Source organism: Equus przewalskii, chromosome 31, assembly GCF_037783145.1.
Source record: "Equus przewalskii isolate Varuska chromosome 31, EquPr2, whole genome shotgun sequence".
Lineage (NCBI taxonomy): Eukaryota > Metazoa > Chordata > Mammalia > Perissodactyla > Equidae > Equus > Equus przewalskii.
The window spans coordinates 16,215,487-16,238,687 of record NC_091861.1 but is presented as its reverse complement, the minus strand read 5'-3'; the positions used below and the strand labels follow the sequence as shown (position 1 = coordinate 16,238,687).

Genomic DNA, 23,201 nt, shown 5'->3' with positions numbered 1-23,201 from the left:
CCTACTGAATGTCCCTGACAGTTAGGTGCTGCTGTAAGACTCCATTATGGCCATCAGAATGTGGGCAGGAGTGAAATATGTCACTCCCAGGCTTGGCCCATAAAAATCTCCAACCTTTCCTCCTTCACTCTCTTTCCTCATTTGCTACAGCAATGGAGATATCTCCAGAGCAACGTTGGGAGTCACTTGTTAGTGATGGCAGAACCTGCATCTACCTCTGTCCCTGAATGACTATGTAGAGGAAGGAAGCTCTGCTGACCAAACTCTTCACTGCCTGGGGTTAAGTGAACAACAAAAAAATTTCTACTGTGTTTCTGCTATTAGAAGCTAGTGTGTACATCAATGTGCGCGCATGCGAGTGTGTGTGTGTTTACATCATCTTGGGTTATCCTAATTCATATAGAGATAGTTTTATAAGATCCAAGAACTCAAGGAGGAGAATGATCCAGACACGTAAAGACCTGGGGAAAGAGAAATCCAGTCAGAGGAAACAGCAAGTTCAAAAGTCTGGAGATAGGAAAAGACTTGTGTTTATTTTTATTCCTATTCTTATTTATTTACTTTTTTGTAGGGAAGGATTCACCCTGAGCTAACATCTGTTGCCAATCTTCCTCTATTTTTTTCCTTCTCCCTAAAGCCCCAGAACCTGGTTGTATATTCTAGTTGTAATTCCTTCTAGTTCTCTATGTGAGCTGCCACCACAGCATGGCTACTGATAGATGACTGGTGTGGTTCTGTGACTGGGAGACGAACCTGGGCCATGAGGGTGAGAGCACTGAACTTTAACCACCAGACCACCAGGGCTCGCTCAGGACTTGCTGTATTTAAACAAACAAACATGAAGAAAACCAGGGTAGCACTGTAGAAATAAATGGAAGTGAAAGAATGACAGGAGATAGGCTAAGAAAGTAGATATGAGCCAGGTAAGTGTTGAAGGCCAACATAAGGAATTTGGATTTTATTTTAAGACTGGATGTAAAGGATGAAGGAGAAGTGGTTTAAGATTAAATCAAGGTTTTTATTTCTGGCAAAGGGTGAATAGTGTCAATGTTCTCAGTAGTGTTACTGAGATAAGAAACTCAGGAAAAAGAACACATTTTATGGGAGGTGGCAGATATCATGACTTCAATTTTAGAGAGCTGGAACAAAATGCCTTTAGCAGAGGTGGCCAATATGCAGTTAGAAAAATGTTCATGGCTAAGGAAAAAGTCTGACCTGGAGTTAAGGGTTGAGACATCACAGGGTAATTGTGTGTAGTGTTCTGAGAAGAACCCTGAGATAAACCTATGTTTGTGGGTGGAAGGAGAAAAAGGAAAGGAGACACACCAGAGTTTGAGCAATAACAGGGAAATTGATAGGGTGAGTGTCACAGATACAAAGAGAAGAATCTTCTTAGAAGAAGAAATGATCAACAATCTGTTAAAGTGTCATGAATTATAAAGCCTTCACATTGTCCCCGAATTGGGGACCACAAGGACTTCGTCAACCTTGGTAAGATGGTTTTAATAGGGTGGTGAAGTACTTATGGAGCCAATGGAGGGGTAGTGGCTTAAATTTTGTCCCCCTAAAAGATATGTTCAAGTCCTAACCCCTGTGTCTGTAAATGTGACTTTATTTGGAAATAGAGTCTTGTAGATGTGATCAAGGTAAGACGAGGTCATACTAGATTAGAGTGGGCTGTAAATCCAATATGCCTGATGGCCTTATGGGATGAGAGAAATCTGGACACAGGGAGAACACCGTGTAATGATGGAGGCAGAGACTGGAGTGAGGCAGCTGCAAGCCAAGGAATGTCCCAGATTGCCGATAACCACCAAAAGCCAGAATAGGAAGGAAGAATTCTCCCTTATAGTTTCCAGAGGGAGAACAGCCCTACCAAACCTTGATTTAGGACTTCCAGCCTCCAGACCATGAAAGAATAAATTTCTGTGTTTTAAGGCATCTAATTTGTGGTATTTGGTTACAGTAGCTCTAGGAAACATACAAGAGGTAAACAGGCAGAGAAAGCAAACTGTGGCGGTAAGGAATGTGCCTGCAAAGGGGAGAAGGGCAAGGCTGGGAGCATGAGCGGGAGATGGAACTCAGAAAAGACGTGATTTTCCTGTGTTAGTCTTTTGCTGCTGTAGTTCCCTTCATGTGTAAGAGACTTGAGCCTATACAAATGCTGAGAAAGGAGCTAGCACAGGAGGAGAGGTAGAGAAGTCCTCACCAAAGTAGAAGGTGATCCAGATGGTATTAGCCCTCTGCAGGGCAATGAACACTTCTTTGTTTCTTAAGAGAACGAGGAAACATTGGTGCTGATGCAGGAAAGGTATTGGGTTCCGTGACAGCAAGCTGAGGAATCCCGTCCAAGAGCATCAATTTGAGACAAAAGCAGTCATCTACTAAGATTCATGGAGGTAAAAGTTTGAAGAACTGTGGACAATGACTGAAAAACCGGCAATGGCAAATGTGAGACAAAACACTTGGGAAATAAAGAAAGTTTGAGAGCAAGTATTTAGCCTATTGAAGACTGGAGAACATGGATATCAGAATGGCACCAATCTGTATGCCTATCAAATTTTCTTCAGCAGAGCTCAGGACCCCCAGATTTAGGTGTGGAAAACACAGACAATTAGATTGATCTAGGTTTGGTGGGTTTCCACTTGAATATATTGGAACAAAAATGGGGCAAGGAAGTTGAGAAAATTAAAAAGAAAGCATTTCAAGTTCTACAGTATGAAACTACTTCAGAAGGGAAGGAAAGTCAAGGAGAGAGTGAGAAGGGTTAAGAAACTAAGAGTTTCAAGAAGAATACAAATATTTTTAGTGGGAGTCGAGTGAAAGGGCTGGAAAAATGGGTGTTTGTTGTTGGATAGTGGGATAATTGAACTTAATGTGCTAGACATCGAACATTTCTAAGTGATGGCAACATCCAGGATACTGAAATGAAAGCGAGGAACTTAAGGGTCTAGTCAAGTTTCTGATAGATGAGAAGGTAAAGGATCTTAGAGGCTGAGCTGTCTAATGGATTGTTCACATGACAATCAAAACAACACAGGATGTGCCAGACCTCGGGCAGAGAAAGACGAAGGGTGAAAATCTAGGTGCTCAAGCCTTTACTGAATTAGGGAACAGAGGTAAGATATTAGTAAAGATGAGAAAATAACTTCCTATAGCCAAAGAGCATGGGTGTCATAGGATCAGCGAGTACTAAAGAAAGGTAGAAAAGTAATAATCTGGAATGATCTATGGTAGAGAAGCAGAGGATGCTGACCCTTTCCCCTTGATTTCTGAATTACATGGGACATCAAAGAGTGATTCACATCCACTTAAAAAGACTGAAGAAGAGATCGCTATCTTCAGGGGAGAGTCTGTTTTCTTTAATTTCAGGAAAATATAAGAAATAGAACATGAAGAGTATGAGGCCTTCTCTAAGCATCTCCCGCTGAAATATAAGCTTCATACGGGCAAGATCTTTTCATCTTTTATTTTCCATTGAATTGTCAATGCTTAGAAAAGTTCTGAGTGTCTATACAGCAGACACCCAATAATATTCACTGAATGAATGAACCATTCCTGAGAGAAGTGATTATCTCTGTGCTAAATAATTGTTATTATTGTTATGAGATGTATCAATTTTTAAATTTATTTCGAATACACATCTTCTCTTCTCTAGTATTTCTTAGGTATTTGAAGGAAGTCTTGGAATGTTATTAATCACAGCATCAAATACATAGAGTAGAGCTATAGGCTGAATTGTGACACCCCCCCCCCCCCCGCAAATTCATAAGTTGAAATCCTACCCCAGTACCTCAGAATGTGACCTTATTTGGAAATAGGGGTCGTTGTAGTTGTAGTTAGTTGAGATGAAGTCATTAGGGTGACTCTAATCCCATATTGACTTGTGTCCTTATAAAAAGGGGAAATGTGGACACAGGCAGCACACAAGGAGAATGCCATGTGAAGATGAAGGCAGAGGTCGGGACAACGTGTCTACCGGTCAAGGAATGCCAAAGATTGCCAGTAAACCACCAGAATCTCTAGGAGAGACACATGGAACAGAGTCTTCCTCACAGCCCTCACAGGGCACCGACCCTGCTCACACATGGATCTGGGACTGCTGGTCTCTAGAACCATGAGAAAATAAATTTTTCTTGTTTAATCCACCCAAGGATTCTTTGCTATGGCAGCCCCAGCAAACTTATACTGGTAGTTTAACCAAAAAGAATTTTGCTACGTATTAGATAACTAAACGAAAAATTCTAAGAAGCTACAGGAACAGCCTACCTCATTAAAACTGTTTATCATGTTTAGCATATTAATTACTTCTGAATTATGCATCGGTATTTGTTGTCATTTACTTTAAAATATTAATTTACTGATTCTCAGTGATTTTTCAAATTAATTCAATTCCTTTCAACTCTAGTCAATAAGACTTTAATAGATTCAATAAAGTCCTTATTCCTATGGTACATATTATAGAGATTTTGAAGATAAATAATAACATGATAACTGTACTTGATAAACTTACATTCTTGCTTTGAATCAAGATTTATCCCCTTTAAAAAAAGTTAATATTATAAGACAGGCCATATTCAAGTGATGAGTTTGTAGGAAAATGATATGAAGGATCCTATGAATCAAAGGAAGATGGGGGAGATCTCCCCCAGTGCTGGGAGATTATCACAGTTAACACTTTGGTGCATATCCTACAGATACATATCCATATATGTATATAGATATATATATACGTCCATGTATATGTACACACGTATACATGCATATATTTTACCAAAATAGACTTATGTATTGCATGTTGTCTGTTAAAATGTTTGTTTTTTAACATCTTTCCACATTATTAAATATTCTCCTACAGCATAGTAAGCTATATGGTCACACCACACTCCATTACTGGACATTTAGAAGCTCTTTGCTGGTCTACACAGGCCAGTGATTTCGTGTGCTAAGTTCTAATTTCATATATGATGCCTTTCTACACTTGTTTTCCAGATTTGGACTTGGAGAAAGAGGTAGATATTTCTTTTTATAAATATTCCAATGGTTTTCTGGAGGGTAGAAATATAACAGCTGACACAGTCGTAGCAAATGCCTGGAGGTCAAGGGTTCCGGATATCAGTACAGGAATATAAAAGGCTGTTCCACTGATTCACTCTTCCTCCTACGTTCTCCAAAAGAAGCCAATGACAAGAAAAAGATATACTGTTTGATTCCATCCATATTAAGTTCAAAAACAGCAAAATGAATACATGCTAACAGGCAGGAAAACAGTCTTCTGAGTCAGAAAATAAGACTTAAGGGCAAAAATGGGGGGCTTCTGGGGTGCTGATAATGCTCTGTTTCTTGATTTGGGTGGTGGTTCCATGGATGTGTTCAGTTTGCGAATATTCATCAAATTGTATGTATACTCAAGGATGCTTACTTTGGGGTATGAATTTCCAATTTAATTAAGAAGTTTTAAAAAATAAATTTAAAAATAATGGCAGCTCTCAAAATGGCCAAAATAGCAGGCACCTCTATTTGTGAAGTTCTCAATGGAAGGACACATTCCAATACTTTTACCATGATTTAACTCCACTTTTTTTCTTTTTTTTTTTTTGGTGAGGCAGATTGGCTCCCAGCTAACATCTATTGCCAATTTTCATTTTTTTGCTTGAGGAAGACTGTTGCTGAGCCAACATCTGTGCCAATCTTCCTCTTTGTATGTGGGATGCTGCCACAGCATGGCTTGATTAGCAGTGCCAGGTCCACACTGGGGATCCAAACTGGTGAACCCAACCACTATGTCACCAGCTGGCCCCTAACTCCACTACCTTTTTAAACTGGTTGTCATTATTCCCACTATCCCTCTGAAATACCTTCAAATAGAGAGTCCTTTCCTACCATTTAATAGCATAACATTCATCGATTAAGTGAACAGATCAGGGGTAATATCTGGATACAGATCTTAAAATATAAATTTAAACCTATTTAATTTCTTCACACACTGGTGCATGGCGGAAGCATCTTACAAGAATGACATTTTGGTTGTATTGTTTACAGTGAACCAAAGCTGATATTTAAACACTGTGTGCAAGTTATTTCATTTCACTAGATCCTTTGTTCCTAAGCAGACATGGCTCTTTAAAGTACCCATTGTTCATTAACCTGAGGTCTGGTATGTAGCCAAGCCTTGAGCAACTCTTCTGGAGTCTCTGATCGAAGAGTTAGTACCTTAGTAACTTGGCCTCTGAAGGTCTAGATTCTTTAGGTTTTTTTCCTTGTATCCTCAAGGTTTCATACACTTTGTATAACTTAATGCTATATGTCTGTGACATAAAAAGGGCACGAAGTATGACTTAGTTTGTAATAGAGAGACACTGTGACTCATAGATGAGATCATTGCCTTACCTAAAAACCCTCACATGCTCTGTCTTACTAATACTCAGTCTTCCGGATTAAAACACAAGCATGCTGACAGTATTGCCCTCAGTAATATGACTTTACGTAAGAGGAGTCATTTAAAGGCCCTGCATCGTGTATTAGAAAACGCAAAATGAAACAAAATATCAAGGTTAAAGTTTCATTTTGCCAAGACAGGTCCTACTGTAAACCGTCAGTGTGAATGAATATAATTTAGCTCAAATTTGTAGAGTGTTGATAAGGTTCCTTATAACGCTTGGTTAGAAGTACCTAACCTTTAAATGCTTTTTATTGTGCCATAAGCAATACGGCTTTTCCTACGATAAATTTCTCATCGTAAGACTTAAGTGTTTGGAACGTTCAACATGAACGTTTCTATTTTGCTGTTTATACGTGGTCCTTTGTGACCTTGGCAAATAAGACCGAAAAAAAAGTTTTAGCACTTTTAGTTGGTTGAAGATATAAATACTTACTGCTTATCTAACTTTACCAGAAATTCACCTGCTTTTCCTCTCTCCTTCCCTTCTCTCTGTCTCTGTCTCTGTCAGACACACACACACACACACACACACACACAAACACACACACATCTTACATTGCTATTATCCTTGTCTTACGGCCTCAGTCTTAGTGACAGAAGCCCGGGTCCTAATGGAGCAGCAGAGAGATGTTCTCTATGGTGCCAAAAAACAGTCACTCTGACTCAATCATAAGACTGTTATAGATTCATTAGATGATACACTTGAAAATATCCATGTTTTATGGTCTGGTGTCACATCTATATTTACAGGGTCCCTACTGACCTTTCCCCCTTTGGAGTTCTAGTAGTTATAAGCAGGAATGACTTAGGTTGGGCGAACCAAGAACAATTTATGTAGTAAAAAAAGAACTGTCCTGAAAGATCACTATTCTTTCCTTAAGGGTGGCACAACTCACATAAACTTCCTTATCATGCTTGTAGAATACTTTTCTCGATTACCTCCATCTTGCTATCCTTGTTTCTAAAAACTTTGTACGCTTCTCTGAAACATCTCACAAACTTCTTAAAGATTGCCGGTTTCTGGTAGGGTGCTCATTTAAAATGAGAATGATCTGGTTGGTTAGAGTGTGATAGGCATCATCAATCATGATGCTATCTAGTCTGAACTTTGAAACAAGTTACGTTGAACAGTCTCACAAAAGGTTCCATTTTTCTACCTATTTGTGAGCAGACCATACACACATACCTTAAGTGGCCCCCAATAGCACTGCTGGTGATATCAATACAGGTCCTTCAATCTTTCGATAATGCTTTTAATCATCAGCTTTAAAGTACAATTGTTTTTACCTCGAAATTCCTAAAAATCTGCTATGGGACAGAAATAAGAGATTAATGGAGATCTCGCAAAAAAAGATAAATGGCACCACCAGAATACCACGAAACTGGGGGGAAAATTAATTGAACCTATACTTTTGATAAATATTTATTTTTTGCAGAAGAAAAATGCATACTAGTTTAAGCTGTCATTATACTAACCTACATCCTATTTTTCATATTATTAGTAATACATAATGTGGTAGTTTATATTCAAAAATAAAACTAGAATGTACATACCCCACGTATTTATCCAGAAATACACCAAGGTTACTATGGTTACGAAAAATCCATTACCTTTGAATACAGAATGAAAAAGTTTGACTTAAAGTGTGTGCTATTTATTATAGCACACATCAACAGCCTTCGGGAGGTACTCTAACTGGATTCATTTTTCAGTGTCACCACTGACCCACCATACTACTAGCTTATGGCCTATGCAAGGCAAAAAATTTGAACTGTATGCATTTTTAAATATATTTTGTACTAACTCAAGGTGCACCAATGCCTTTGACTTTTAATACTTCATATTTAAGAGAAAGAGGAAAAAAAAATATGAACCACCTAGATGCTAAAGTGGCTTCTGAATTGAAATGCATTTACTTTTTCCTCTATCCACCACGGCAGCAAGATCCATTCGCTACGCATAAACGGAAGAATGTTGGTTCTATTCGGAAACTTAAAAGGGAGCTCCAAATAATTGGAGTAGGAGTGAGAAAAAAAAGTCGACATTTTGAATATTTTGGAGGGGATATTAAGCCAAGTTACTAAGGAAGTTTTTGATAGTGCAGAAGGCAAAGAATTTTAAATAGTGCAGATGAGTCTAACCAGGAAAAACGGGGCATAAAACATAGTTCTTGAAGAAGTTTTAAAATTATCCCTCACTCCTATTAAATTTTTGCTCATCAAGACCGTGATCAAAGTAAAATATAAATGGCTAATAATCATACAGAAAAGTAGTCAGCATAATTAGTAAACATGCAAATAAAAATAAGGTAATATTTTTTACTTGTAAAATTATCAAAGATTTAAGAATATAACATTCACTGCTAATGAACTTTTCTGGGAAACAACGCAAAAATGTATGACAAATATTCTGTAAAAGTTCACTACCTTTGACTTAGCTGTTCCCTTTTAGGAATCTAGCAAACAAAGATTTACGTACACAATATTTATCACAACATATTTAAAATAGAGACAAATCAGAAACTTTTGAATTGTTCAAGTGGCTAAATGAATTAATGTACATTCGTAAGACGGAATATAAGGTTATTAAAAACATTTTTAGAAAAGTGCTTAATGATGTGAGATATAGTCATAATAAGGGAATATGCAAGGATTCAAAAGTATACATTATAAAAAACTAAAACTGTACATTATAGCTCAATTCTGTAAAAGTCAGTAAAGTACTAGAAGGAATTATATCAAATATTGGGTTTCTATCTGTATGGTGGGATTATCCAGGTACTAGGTATGTATTTGTTTTAAATTATCATCAATAAGCAATATGTTACTTTTATTGTTAAAAAATGTTATCAACTATTTCTCTAACCTAGCAGACTGCATCCTCCATTTCTTAGTCTTCCTAAGAATTGACACTTCAGCCCTGTAGAGAGCCATGTTAGTGGCCTAAACTTCCACTATTACTGACGGCACTGGCCCTCATGAATATAAGTTCCACCTACAAACCATTCAGCATGCAAAGGATATTAGGTCACAAATATCCTGACATGAAGACAAGCAATGAGCACCTCATCATCCTAGATAGAGGTGACGATGAAACATGGCATGGATTTAATGCGTCTATAGAGACAAGGGCCTTCCTCGATGGCGAGAGCTATTTCCCCCATCAGTTTCTTCCTGCTGACTTCAGACAGACAGACTCCCTTTGCCATTGTGCCTTCTCTGTGATTCGGAGTGGACAGGTCAACTTTGAAGACATAAATGACCTGAATTTAGTGCATATCACAAGTATAAAATCCTAGAGTTCAAAGGGATCTTAGAGGCCATTTTATTCAAGTCTCATGAAATTTGGGGTCTCTAAAAAGCACTCACTTTAGGGGCTCTGTCATGGACTGAATTGTGCTCCCCAAAATTTACGTGTTGAAGCTTTAACCCCCAATATGACTATATTTGGAGATAGGGTTGTTAAAGAGGTGATTAAGGTTAAATGAGGTCATAAGGGTAGAGCCCTAATTCGGTAGGACTAGAGTCCTTCTGAGAGGAAGAGACGGCAGGGGTGCATACACAGAAGAGAGGCCAGGTGAGGACATAGCAAGAAGGCAGCTGTTGGCAAGCCAAGGAGAGAGGCCTCCAGAGAAACCAAACCTGCCAACACCTTGATCTTGGACTCCTAGCCCCAGAACTGTGAGAAATAAATTTCTGTTGTTTAAATCACTCAGTCTGTGGTATTTTTTTATGGCAGCCCTAGAAGATTAATACAGATGCTCTGGGGTTTGTATTCAAGCTCCTGTCTCCCTTTCAGAGTTGTTGTGAAGAAAAATAAAATAATACATGTTCAATAAGTAGAAAGTGTAGAGATTAAAAGCGTGGACTTTGAGGCCAGACAGACCCAGATTTGGATCAGTTCCTCCAATTCCTGACTAAAATTTCCTGACCCTTCTAGGCCTCAGTTTTACTAACTAAAACTATCATGTACAACTTTGAACCCCACCATAACGTTCTTGGCTCAGTTCCTCTCCTTAGTGACCAATATCGCAGTCCCAGCGTCCTTCATGTCTTCAGCCTTTGCGGGTGAGAGCAACAAGAAATATAGTCGCTTGTGAGAAGCCAAGAAGTCTATAGAAATAAGATGCTATGAGTGATATCGGAGATAGAATCTTTAAAAATCTACATAAGGAACAAAAACCATTGAAGAACCTACCACTGTAGCTAGAGAAAATAGTTATGGGCGTGATAAAAATATTCCACTTCCTTTACTTTATGTTATATTTTGGGCATCTATTGTACTCATCCACTATAGTAACATTTGCCGCGATCTTTCATTGCAGATATAGTCACATGGGTCTGTTAATGTCAATCAAACAAAATCCAGAATTAGTATCATTTTGTAGGTGGTATGAGAAGCCAGTGTGAATTATATCTTCCTCTCCTCACACTGCTCTTCTTCTGGCTTTGCTCAGTGTAAATATTCAAGGCCCGCAGTTTGAGATCTGCCATAGGCCACACTACTTCCCTGTGGACTGGGTCAGTATTTGCTCCCACACCATGGAAGAGATCTTTGTTTCTTTTTCTCTTTTCTCTGTTGTTCTTGTTTTCTCACCCTTCTCTTACCCTCCACCAGTTCTCCTTCGCTGTCTTCTTTCTTTGTTCCCAGCAGTGTTCTGATTTTATCCATTAATTTACTCAACACTGTTTATTCGCCGCCTGCTCTGATATAGGTCCTGGAGATGCCGTAATGAACAGGACAGATATGGTCCTTAGGACACTTATGGTTTACTAGGGCAAACTGACAAGTGAAAAGGCAGCCTTATTCAAGACAACATGAACAAAAAAGTGGAGGGGATAAAGGTGTTCAATGAGCATACAGGGGGCATACCTAACTCATACTTGGGGAGTCAGAGAAGGGTTCTCAGGAGAAATGTCTACCCTGGGCCTGCATGGTGTGCTTTCCCGTTATGCATGATGAGACATTTTGGTCCTACAGAAGTGCTTTGTATATCAATTATTAACACATGTGTAAAGTTCATTTCATGATGTATTTTTATTTCTTCTGAAATAATTTCTGTGGCCTATAATTTTTAAAAAGTGCCTTCAGATGCTGTTAGGGCGAGGTTAATCTATTTTTTTTTGGTTTATAATATGAACTCTGCATTCTACAGGAGAATTCTATTCTCTTTACCAAGTGCTAAGAACATGTTAGGTGTTTTATATATAGCTCTATTTCTCTTCAAAATCTTGAAAATTGTAGTCATTCCCACTTTACAGTTCAGAAACTAAGTCTCAGAAGTTAAGCAACTTGTTTTAAGACCACATCCTCTTCATCATAGCCGAATGCTGGCGGGGGGATCGATGTCTAACACTCACAGGCTGTGTGACCTTGAGGAAGCTACTTACCCTTTCTATGCCTCAATTTCCTCATTTGTAAAATGGGGGAAATGATAATATGTACCTCATAGAATGCAAATTCCAGAATTCTATCCAACCATGATGAGTAAAACATGAAAGCAATAGTTCTTGTCCTCTCAAGGTTCTCAGACTAGAGAGGACGCAAAATATGGAAACCCTGAGAATGCAATTGGATGAATGCCATGGCCCTGTCCAAAAATGCCTCATACTTGCATCTGTTTGTGTCCCCATGAAGTCATGAATGCCAAGAGAGGAGGGACAATGTCTGGCTGGTTCCTTGTTATAACCTTAGTAACTGGCATTGTTGTGAAGGGGCGAAGACATATAATTAATCCTGCCTCTGATTCTAACTTGTTGTGAACTTTCTTGAAGAATTTAATATCTCTAGGCCTAAGTTTTTTCAACAATCAATATTTGACTAACGATGTTTCATCTGATAGTCACATATAGTATATAAAATAAAATAAGCAACCACTATAATTACTGTACAAATATAAACACGATTCAGATGCCAGACAACATATGTAATGGCAGCCTCTTGTCTTTCACAAGGTTTTCAACAATTCTTTTTACTTAAATGTCATCACACTTCATAATATGACCCAGGCATATATACTATGTTTCTTCTCAAATAATCTAAAATTCAGAGCTCACTGAATCCCACTTCTGAGTCTTTAGATTATTCCACATTCATGAGGGTTTTAAAGTAGTTAGCTCATGTGACAGCAGAATTTGTTTGAAATGACATCATTAACTCAACCGGGCACTGTGAGTGACCGGGGACCACACTGGGTCCCAGCTTCAATCCTGTGATGAGTTAGACGCAGAGGAGTCATATGCTGGGCTTTTTGTGTTGGTCCATTTCCAAGGCCCCCTGCACCTGAGCAAAGGTATGTTAGTAAAGGACTTGGTTAAGGAGTGGGGGGTCTACAGGAGAGAAGACACAGTAAGAAAGCCTTGGGGGAGGCGCAGGGGAGGCAACAGGAGGCCTTTTCCAGTTTTTCAGTTTGGTTTCACCATAAGTGTAATGTAACCCTACAGGTCATGGAATTTTAGCAATTAGCAAGAGACAAAAATAAGTACCTTGATTTTTATTTATTTATTTATCTACTTTTTTGAGGAAGATTAGCCCTGAGCTAACATCCGGTGCCAATCCTCCTCTTTTTTTTTGCTGAGGAAGACTGGCCCTGAGCTAACATCCATGCCCATCTTCCTCTGCTTTATACGTGGGATGAACCGGAGAACCCAGACCACTGAAGCGGAACATGCGAACATAACTGCTGCACCACCAGGCCGGCCCCCAGTACCATGATTTTTAAAACCAAATTCTCAGATAACTATAGAATATAATTATCTGAAATATATATATATATTTTCGATTTGCAATTATCTATCTCATTATTTACATATTATATATATATATTTGTTACTATTATAGATATTATATCAGAAATATTATAACTACTTGCTGATGCCTATACAAGTCTTACCTGTGACTGTGTAGTTCTCTTCCTTGCCTGAATAGATTAGCATCCCATCCATGTATAAAGAGTACTGAGTTATAATCCCATTGGCTTTTTTGGGTGGATTCCAGGAGAGTAACAAAGAATTGGGAAGAGATTTGGCTCCTGGTGGCTGAACGTCTTGTGGAGCTGGGGGCAAAAAAAAGATTTATAGAGTCTAATTTTAGTTTACTTTTCTAATTTAAACTTTTCAAGCCCAAACCAATAAATCATGGAATAAACCTGAAATCCCAAGCATGGAAATGTTCCTGATTCGTGGGCAGCTTGTCAGTAATTGCTTTAGGAACAGTACTAAATAACTGTCCTGAATTTATGAGAATTTGCATCAGTGATGGATGGGGAGTTCTTACACCAGTTCACTTGACTGATGCTTGCGTTACTTCATCAAAAGTATTATTAACCCATAGTCTCTACTTGGTGCCTGTTAAAACAAATTAAACAGATAACATCCCTACCCTCGATGAGCTTTTGATCTAAGACAGACAACGCTGGTGAAAGTGGTTCATAATAGCTAGAAAAAAACCTCTCCATACCATAGAAATAGCCAGAAAGTACAGAATCAATGTAATTAATTATATATGAAAACTACACTGTGTGTAAGATTTTTTTAAAAAGGAGTTCTGTTCCTTTGCTGTCATGGTCAATGAATTGGAGTCATAGGAACTGAAAGCTCTTAACAATTGACCCTAAACATACCTATCGTTCAGTATATTGGCAATAAATTTAAGGAAAAACTAGAAACTGGGAATTCCATAATTAATGGAAAGGAAATGGTGAATTGGACAAGTAGGAGTGCCTCTGGGGTATAACTATGAAGTAGATTTGAAGGTCACCAGTAAAAACTTGGACAGAGGATGCAGTGAACGTAGAGAAAATAATGAGAGGTATAGGACCATCTGTCCCATATGGAAGTTGGTGGAAGTATTGTATTTGTAAACGGGCATGATGATCATGTGCCCCAGCAGAAGCAACGACACATTAAGAAAGAGTGCTATTCTCGGTAGACTAGACGGAGAGAACATTGAGAAAACGCTGGAGATGGGTCACTGACGGTGCAGTCCAGGTGAGGGGGTTGGTTAGGTCAAGGGCAAAGCATAGAGAATAACAGGTCACAAGAAGGATTTCACAAACTCCTTTATCCTGTCACGGTTTCAGCATACGGGCCATTGTCTTTCTCTAACACATCTTCTGTACAAGTGGTACTTGCTGGAGGATTTCAAAGAGGGAGAGGGGGAAAGTAGAGGGAGTGAGAAAGGGGGATGGATGGGTCTGGAGAAGGGGAGAGACTAGCTGACTCTTTTTCCCTAAAGATCAAGCTTTCAAATCTCCTAAATAACTTGACAAGTAGATAGTAAAAGAAATGTGTAATTCCCCTATTCTGGGAGAGAGAAATATGAAGTAACAATGCTTCAAATGTTTCGAGAGCTGTTATTTCTGGAAGTGATGCATTCTGATGCTTGAGCAAAGATTACACTCGGAGTGTTAAAATATTTTCTCTTTCTCACTGCCTCCTTAATGTAGGCTTTCTGAAACATTAATTTATGCCAACAGTTTGTAAGTTTCAAGTACGACAAAAGTGCGACTTAAGTCGGAAGGAACCGAGCAATGATTAATAATGCCTTGATTGGCATTTGGAGGTTCCATCATACTGAAATAATTGTTGCCTGTGCTGGTGTTTAGCAGTTAAAAGAGACCATGGAAATCAACCGTTTGAATCTCAATTTCATACTGTGCCATACAATCAATTCTTTTTAGTCAGACTGTCTCTAGATTTACTTCTGAGCCATAGTAAAATGAGGAAGCTTTCATTAATCTTTCAGATGCTTCATATTAATGACAAGGCTCTTGCATGAACAATGTAACAGCAATTAAAAAGCCCATTAATCTGCATTACAGCTATTAAAGATGCATGTCATTAAAGGGTATGGGGTTTGATTCATTTTCGCACCCCCCCAAAAATGGAGCAATTATGGCCTGGCAATGCACTTTGTCATCAAATTAGGTTGGGGTTTGCCAGCAAATGGCCTTGCAGCATTTAGCTCTTCTCCTATTTTATTATTCATGACTGAAATGTGGAAGTCAAGACCTTTGAAATTACTTTACCTTCTTGTGGAGTAGAAATGTTCAATGCCTGGGAGCTCTCAGTACAGCCAGCCAAAGTGCATGCAGTCAGGGTTACTGCATAGTTTTTGAAGGGTAGTAAGCCTGTCAATATGCCTATAACAAAAGGGAAAAGGAGAGGTTTGCATGTTTACTGTAAGCAGCTACAAAAGGTATTGGGTGTGCGTGTGTGTGTGTGTGAATGTGTGTGTGTGTATAAGAGAGAGAGAGATAGGGACACAGACAGAGAGAGAGAAAACGAAGACATCTGCCTCTTTAATTCATTTCCTTGTGTGCTGATTGCAGAATGAAGTGACCAGTGAGAAAAAATTGTGAGACCAACTTATTCTTAAGAGGGTTCTAAACAGCATTTTCCCAAATGCGTTCCTCAGAATGCTAGTGCCTTGCAATGTTTCCCCGTACAAATGGGGATTTCCACATATAGTTAATAAAGCAGAGCACAGTCTATCTGATAGTAGAGATGCATATTGTCCCATTCCAGGATCCTGGACCTCCTGCGGAAACAAAACTATTTAATTTTCTTTAACTTCACATTCTTCAACCTTACTTAACTAGAGAGTCCTTTTTATGGGACATCGATTAACACACTTTGGGAAATGCAACTCTCAAGAGTGGTTTCATTATTTTAATGGTAGGATACACACATACAAACTATTTGCTCACGTTGCAGCTAACAAATATGCAAATAAACATAGTTGAACAATTAGCAAATTAGATAATTATGCTTTTGTACTTCTCCTTGCAAAATTATTAGTTTATTTAATTAAGACACCTGTCTTAAACAGAAGTGTTGCACATAGAAGTGTTGAATTAACCTGACTTGGTGGTGGATCTATGAGATTTGTTCAGCAATTAAAAGTACCTGTAGAAATGAAAACATTTGTTTACTGGTGTTCATAATCAAAGCGAAAGCTCATTATTTAGTTAATCCTGTGAATTAAAGAAGTATTGAAAATATAATTTGTGTATTTGCTCATCATTTTTTTTTATTTGTGGGTTTTTTAGAGTTCTCTTTAATCCTAACTACATAGACCAGCATCATTCTTATAAAAAGATGGTCCCACTCATGGTATCTCTTTATTGAGTAAATCTTCAATAGCCTAGAGAATGCGTTATTGTTTTAATGTGCCAATATTGGTGACAGCTTGCATCATTCAAACGCAAATTTTAACACGCATTTCCCTATTTCCCCTCCCCAAAAGAAAATTTTAATAAATTAAAAGAGCAAAGAGTGAGGATAAAGCAGAGACCAGAGCCATTGTTTGCACTGGCACCTTCTATTTGCCCTTGGTCCCTAGCGCTGCCTGCAAGTCTTCATTCTAGCAGCTCCCCAAGCATCCCTCTGGGCTACCCAACTCTCTCTGCTGCACTTGGCACCATCGTCTTAGCTCACGGCCAAAGAAGACGGCAAGCCAACGAACTAATCTGCATACATGTGTGACCATCTCATGCCAAATGCAGCTCTCTCTAATTTCAAAACCCCTCATGTCATAACCTCCTGCTTTGCCTCATTCCTGCCACTGGAATTGTCATTTCTCTTGAATCTCCCAGACCATGGCCCACATTCTGAGCTCATTTTCTTTTAAGGAGTTATTTCTCCTTCCACTAAGCATCTTAAAAGAAAGCTTACATCATCCCATGTGCACCCTCATCATGTGGTGGTGTAGTGGTCGAGAGCACAGATGCTCAGGCCACATTGCCTGGGTCCAAAGGCCAATCTGGTATTGATTTGTTGTATGGGCTTGGGCAAATTGTTCAGACCTCTGTACCTAGTTTCCTTATCTGTCATCAGGTAATAGCAGTACTCATCTTGAAGGAGATGCCTCACAGGGATAATACAGTATCACGGGGATATGAGATGGGGATAATACAGTATTTACCTCAAAGTGCTACTATCAAGATTAAATGAGTTTAGGAATAGAAAGTACTCAACACAGAGCTAAATAAGTAGAGAATTCCAGCACAGAGCTATGTCAGTCCAAGCTATGTTACTATTGCAACCCAGTTTCTGCCTGCGCTATGCTACTAAATACTGATTTTTATCTTTTACAGATCACTAGTGATCTCTTAGATTCCAGATCAAGTGATCCTTCCTCAAGCCTTATTCTCCTCTATTTACTGAACTTGGCCTCCCTTAGCTTCCATCTGCACCGTTGAACTTTCCTGAGTTGTTCTAAACTATTGCGAGCTCTTTTCTTTCATTGACCTGACTGACTCATCTTCATTTCATAGTCCTTTAAATAGCTTTTGTGTTACAAGGTTGAGTCTTCAGGCTTCTTTCTTCTTCTAAACACTTGTCTTCGTTAGCTCATCAAACCTCATCTTTTACTTATATCTACAGACTTCATATCTCTCCTCCACACTCTGGGTCTGCATTTCTACCTGCAGGTTGGTCATCTATCCCACCTGGATGTCCCACTGGCATTTTGCTCTCCACATGCCCCAATGTAGACCCAACAGCCTAAACTATTTTGTTCCCAACCGAAACTATCATGATCCCAAAAGTCCAGGTTCAAACTAAGGTAACCTTGTAACACATGTTCTAGCCATTTTATCCTTTGAACGTCTTTGGCATTTGTCACAATTTTCCTATTGCCAAGTTTGAATCGACTGTAATAGTCTAAATAAGACAACATGCATGTCTGAATTAGCATGATGTCATACTAACAAGAAATGGATCCGTCCTCAGAGAATGAAACTTTTAATCCTACAGTGAGCAAGAAAAATGTGTTGGGATATGACATTGGGTCTTTTGGTCATCATTTAACCAATGTGGCATTTGTGAAAAGCATTGCCTCCCACAGATGGGCATGACTTAGCTGGGGCACATGTACATTGTGTCCAAAAAGACACAGTGGTTGTATACAGGTTGGTGCTCTGAAATCTTTTGTATGAAGATGTGTCATATATCCAGGTCAGATTATTACTGAGAAACATTATAAAACCAGTTCCTTTATTTTGCAATTTTGAAGACTGGCCTTACAAAATACCTTATCCTGAGACATTATTTCTTTCCAAATCATAGCTGAAGTGCAATATTGGAATCGTGACTGTTACATCCACTTAGCAAGAAAGGCATTAATGTAACTTGAAGAAGGATCACGTCAAACCAGATACTGAGTTCACACTCACTAAATGGCCTTCAGTGTTTTATTTAACCTTTCTTGCCTTCACTAAAGGAGTTACTTTGTGTGTATATGTATATCATGAAATTCCCTTGCTAAAATTTTCCCCCTTAAACCTTAAGGACCTTAACATATGGGCAATACTCCTCTCATCAAACTTCCTTTCTTCGGTTTTGAGCTTTGGTAGAGAAGTTTGGCAAATTGTATTTCATGGAAAAACCCAAAGATTCTTAAAGAAAAATGCTGGAGGGAAACTAAATCATCTTTCAGGTCATTTATCATAGTGCTCACATTTCCCCTTTCCAGGCAGGTGAAACGATAATAAACACTGAGAAATGAGAGCTGCGAAATAGAGAACAGAAAAAAAGAAGAAAGCTGAGGTTCTGGTTCTTGCCAACTTTGAATCCCAGGTGGAAAGTTTTGGATGGTTTGTAAGTCACACTTTCAAAAAATGTGCTGTGCTTTCGGACGCTGAGGTGGCATTTCTTTCCTATTTCCAGTGGGCATCTTGTTCATAATGTTGTACCTCAGAGACAAAGTTGGTCAAACCAACAGATTTATTTTTTTCAAGTACAAGTTGGTATTATCTACATCAATAAGAGTAGGGTAATGATTCAGCATTTTCTTTCCTTTTGTTAGGTTACAGTGAATCGCTGGGGTAGGGAAGCGGCTGGTCCACCCACTGGTCTTCACTAAATCAGAATAATGACACAGTTGTCTTAATATCTGGGACAATTTATCTCTTGTTTCTCAGTATGGAGAGTTTACCGGGATGGATTAAAGCTGATGCTTACAAACAGTTCTGCTATTATTAAAAAAAGAGAATAAGTCTGTTTTCTTTAAGACTAAGTAAGGTAGCCCTTCTTGGATATCTCCCTGAAAACCATTGAGTGACTAGCCCAATGGCCTTACTTTAAGTGTCAGAGTCATACTCAGATTACATACTCTCTAGAAAAAAAAGTCATACTACTATGATCCTACATCATCATTGAAAGGTATTGATCAATTTTTCTTCTATATGCTTTCTGGGAAAGGTGATATAGAATATAACTGATGTTTACAAGGTTTCTTTTTTTTATAGGTAACATTTTTTTTTTCCTGAGGAAGATTAGCCCTGAGCTAACATCTGCCGGTCCTTCTCTTTTTGCTGAGGAAGACTGACCCTGAGCTAACATCCATGCCTATCTTCCTCTACTTTATACGTGGGATGCCTACCACAGCATGGCTTGCCACGCCGTGCCATGTCTGCACCCGGGATCTGAACCAGTGAACCCTGGGCCACCGAAGCAGAACGTGCACACTTAACTGCTGTACCACCGAGCCAGCCCCTCTACAAGGTTTCTAATCCAAGGAAATATTAGATCTACGAGGACCCTAATGACATAAGCAATACATAGATTAATACATAAAGTAGAATGCTTGCGTATATGCCAAGTCGACAAAGGCATTTATAAGATGTAGATTTCCCAGTCCAAGATGATAGGAGCTGTATATTTAATTAAAGACACAGAGGGAAAAAAGGATAATCACTGAAAATAAATTCCAGTACTATACCAAAAAGAATATTGAAAAATATATAGTGTGGCATATTTACAAAGGAATCCTAGACAGAAAAATGTGGCGTATAGTCTGTGTCCACAGAAACCCAACGAGTATCTCCCTTTATGACACTTGCTGTGTTTAAAACGAAGAAGTTTATCCCAACAGTGAGAACTCTTAAGATTGGCTTGGATATAAACCTCTTTCTTCAGGAGACATCACAAAGGAGGGTTTTTTTTCTTTGAGTTTGAGACTGTCCCTACCTCTAGGCAGACCAGACGACCTCTCAAATTCCCTTTCAGCCACAAAACTCTGTGAAATCAGAAAATGGTCCCAACTATGTCAGGAAACTTGCCAGTCTCTTTTGATAATGGAACAGGGTGAGCTGAAAAAACATTCCATAAGCATAAAGTCAGCATTATTGATGTCTTAAAAGTGTTAATATCCCATGAAACACAGGAGCATTGGTATCCGGATTAAAATCATCAGCAACAGTGGGGCCAGAACTCTCACCACCAAGCGATAATGCATTTTGCATTAATGCTTCACATTGAGAAACCCTGACATGCTACACCAAGGGAGTTTGAAGTTAAGTAAGGATGTTCCCTTTGAATTGCAGTCCTGTGAGCTTAAGTGGGTGCAGAAAACCCAAGAGAAGGAGCAGGGACATGATTTTTTTTTTTTTTAAAGATTTTTAATTTTTTTCTTTTTCTCCCCAAAGCCCCCCGGTACATAGTTATATATTCTTCGTTGTGGGTCCTTCTAGTTGTGGCATGTGGGACGCTGCCTCAGCGTGGTCTGATGAGTAACGCCATGTCTGCGCCCAGGATTCGAACCAATGAAACACTGGGCCGCCTGCAGCAGAGCGATCGAACTTAATCACTCGGCCTCGGGGCCAGCCCCGCAGGGACTTGATTTTAAGGGACGGAAGCGCATCACAGGAAGAAGTTTAAGAACTCTAGTGTACAAGGCTCCAAACTGTGTGCCCTGAGGATTTCCACCCAGCAGTGGGAAGCACCTCATCCTGGAGGATCCTGCGATTTAAAAGTCCCTCCCAATGATTTGGGGAACTCCTTGAATGCAAAGGATATGTCCTTTTATTTCGTTGCTTATCCTATTTTCCAGCAGCTGTTAGGATGGTTTACCAAAAGTGGACACTTGATGTATGATCGAAAAAAGGAGCTTTTTCATCCTCTTAGCATCCCTCACTATGAGAGAACCACACACCCACTCTACCCTTTCCGGCCAGCCGGCAAAGTAACAGACATCATTTCTTCTGACTGAGAGATGATTATTTCCAACACTTTCTATCCTTTGCTCTAAGCTCAAGTTTCAAAGGCGCCAAAGAGAAATATTAATAATTGGAGGCAGCCCGACGACCTAAGAGAAAATCATTGTGGAGTTGACACCAGCTGGGCAAGCTTTTGTGCCTCTGATAGAACTCTGCATGCCGAGCAGCCGGAAAACAACGGCTTCGTCGGCTTTGACAGTGGAATTTTATGATGAACTTCTTTGCCTAAACACAGACAAGTATAAATGCTCTGCTTGGAAACGGAGCCCAAGCCACAAAGCAAAATGGCATCCTTTTAAAAGCCAAACACATTTTGGAGAAGAAAAAGGGATTCTGTTTCCATTTACATCCTAGAGCAGACTCCTCCTCCCTCCCCCACCCCGCCCCCAGCTGCCAACCTAGGTGTTTGGCCGGCATCCACTGTAATCTGTTCTCCTTCATTATGTTAATCTGTGGGCGGAAAGATTTCTGTCATCTTCGAATCGCTTGTACAGCAATGGTAAACACCTTGGCCTGTCTGTAATTGGACAGGTGTCTGCGTTGATGTCACCCAGCTTTTAATTCAATTAAAGAACTGGCTGCTCTGCTCTCATTACCCGCTCATTTCCGTTGCGCTTTTAGGCTGGTGGGGAAATCTACATAAAGCCATCGCCTACCCCGAGTCCAAAGTCTGCAGTCCCCTCGCAAAGATCATGCTTGTACAATATTTCAAATGGACTCCCACAATCCAAGAGTATTTTCGTGTTAGCATTATTTGGAATAATATGGAGAATTTGCACTCTCTCTCTCTTTAAATTCTATATCATCTAAGCAGTGTCTTCTACCTACTGGCCAGTAATTAGGAGCGATCATAGCAAACAGCAAAGCTGTTTCTAGCTTCCTCTCCCCAGGGCTTTCCTCCATCTCAAGAGAACTCATCAGCGCACAATGCTCTTATTTATTTGCTGGCATTTCACATTTGGATCAAGAAAGTGAGGGTGGGCAAGAGCAAGGCATTTATTAAGAGGACCATCTGGTGAGGGTTACCACACAGGCAGAGCTGCTACTGCTGCCTGGAGACATCATGGAGGAACCCACTTTTCAAAAGAAGCCCAGCCAGGGGAAGGAAAGCAGAAGAGAAGGAGACTTTTCTGGCTCAGGATTCCACTGCAGTGCTGATAAATTCTAATTTTTAGGTCTACACTGCAGAATAAGTTTTGAGCTGCAAACCAACCAGTGGCTGGATTAAAGAGCATAAATCAATCCATCATGGCATGCTTCCTGCCCACTTAAAGGAACCTCGGAAAATAAATTAAAGTTCTAATACAGACATTTTGACACAGTGACCCCATGAAACTGAATAATGACATTTGTTAAATATGGATGAAAATTTAATGGTCTAACAGAGGTCTGGAAACACACCCAAGATACTTCTCTGGTTCTTAGTAGCCTAGGAAGGTGGCATTTGTTGTTGTTGTATTTTTTTTGGTAATATTTTAAATAAAATAAGGATCTGTAATATTTATAAAATGAAAGCCAATTTTCGCTTTAACCAAAAGGCGAACCTAAAGTAATTCTTTAGAAACTCTAAAACTATTTTTTTTATATTTAATTTCCTTCAAATGGACTTTCTGACCTTATTTAAAACCTCTAGCAGGGAGTGAATAAAATCATATGCCTTTGACCAAAGGCTAAACAGATTTCATGCTTATAAATAGGAAGAAAAAAAAGCACATTTTTTATTCTTTTATTTTCTTTCTAAAATATAGGGTCTAATC

At 39.1% G+C, this 23,201-nt stretch overlaps 1 protein-coding gene across 1 annotated transcript in view; it reads right to left on the bottom strand.

Moving 5' to 3' along the window:
* Positions 1 to 23,201, bottom strand: part of USH2A (usherin) — a 746,622-nt gene that overhangs the window by 375,880 nt on the left and 347,541 nt on the right. The window contains exons 31-32 of the mRNA XM_070602521.1: positions 15,472 to 15,585; positions 13,336 to 13,497 (exon numbers count right to left, since the gene is read on the bottom strand). Of these exons, the coding sequence (XP_070458622.1) occupies positions 13,336 to 13,497; positions 15,472 to 15,585 (276 nt within the window). The remainder of the gene's footprint in view (positions 1 to 13,335; positions 13,498 to 15,471; positions 15,586 to 23,201) is intronic.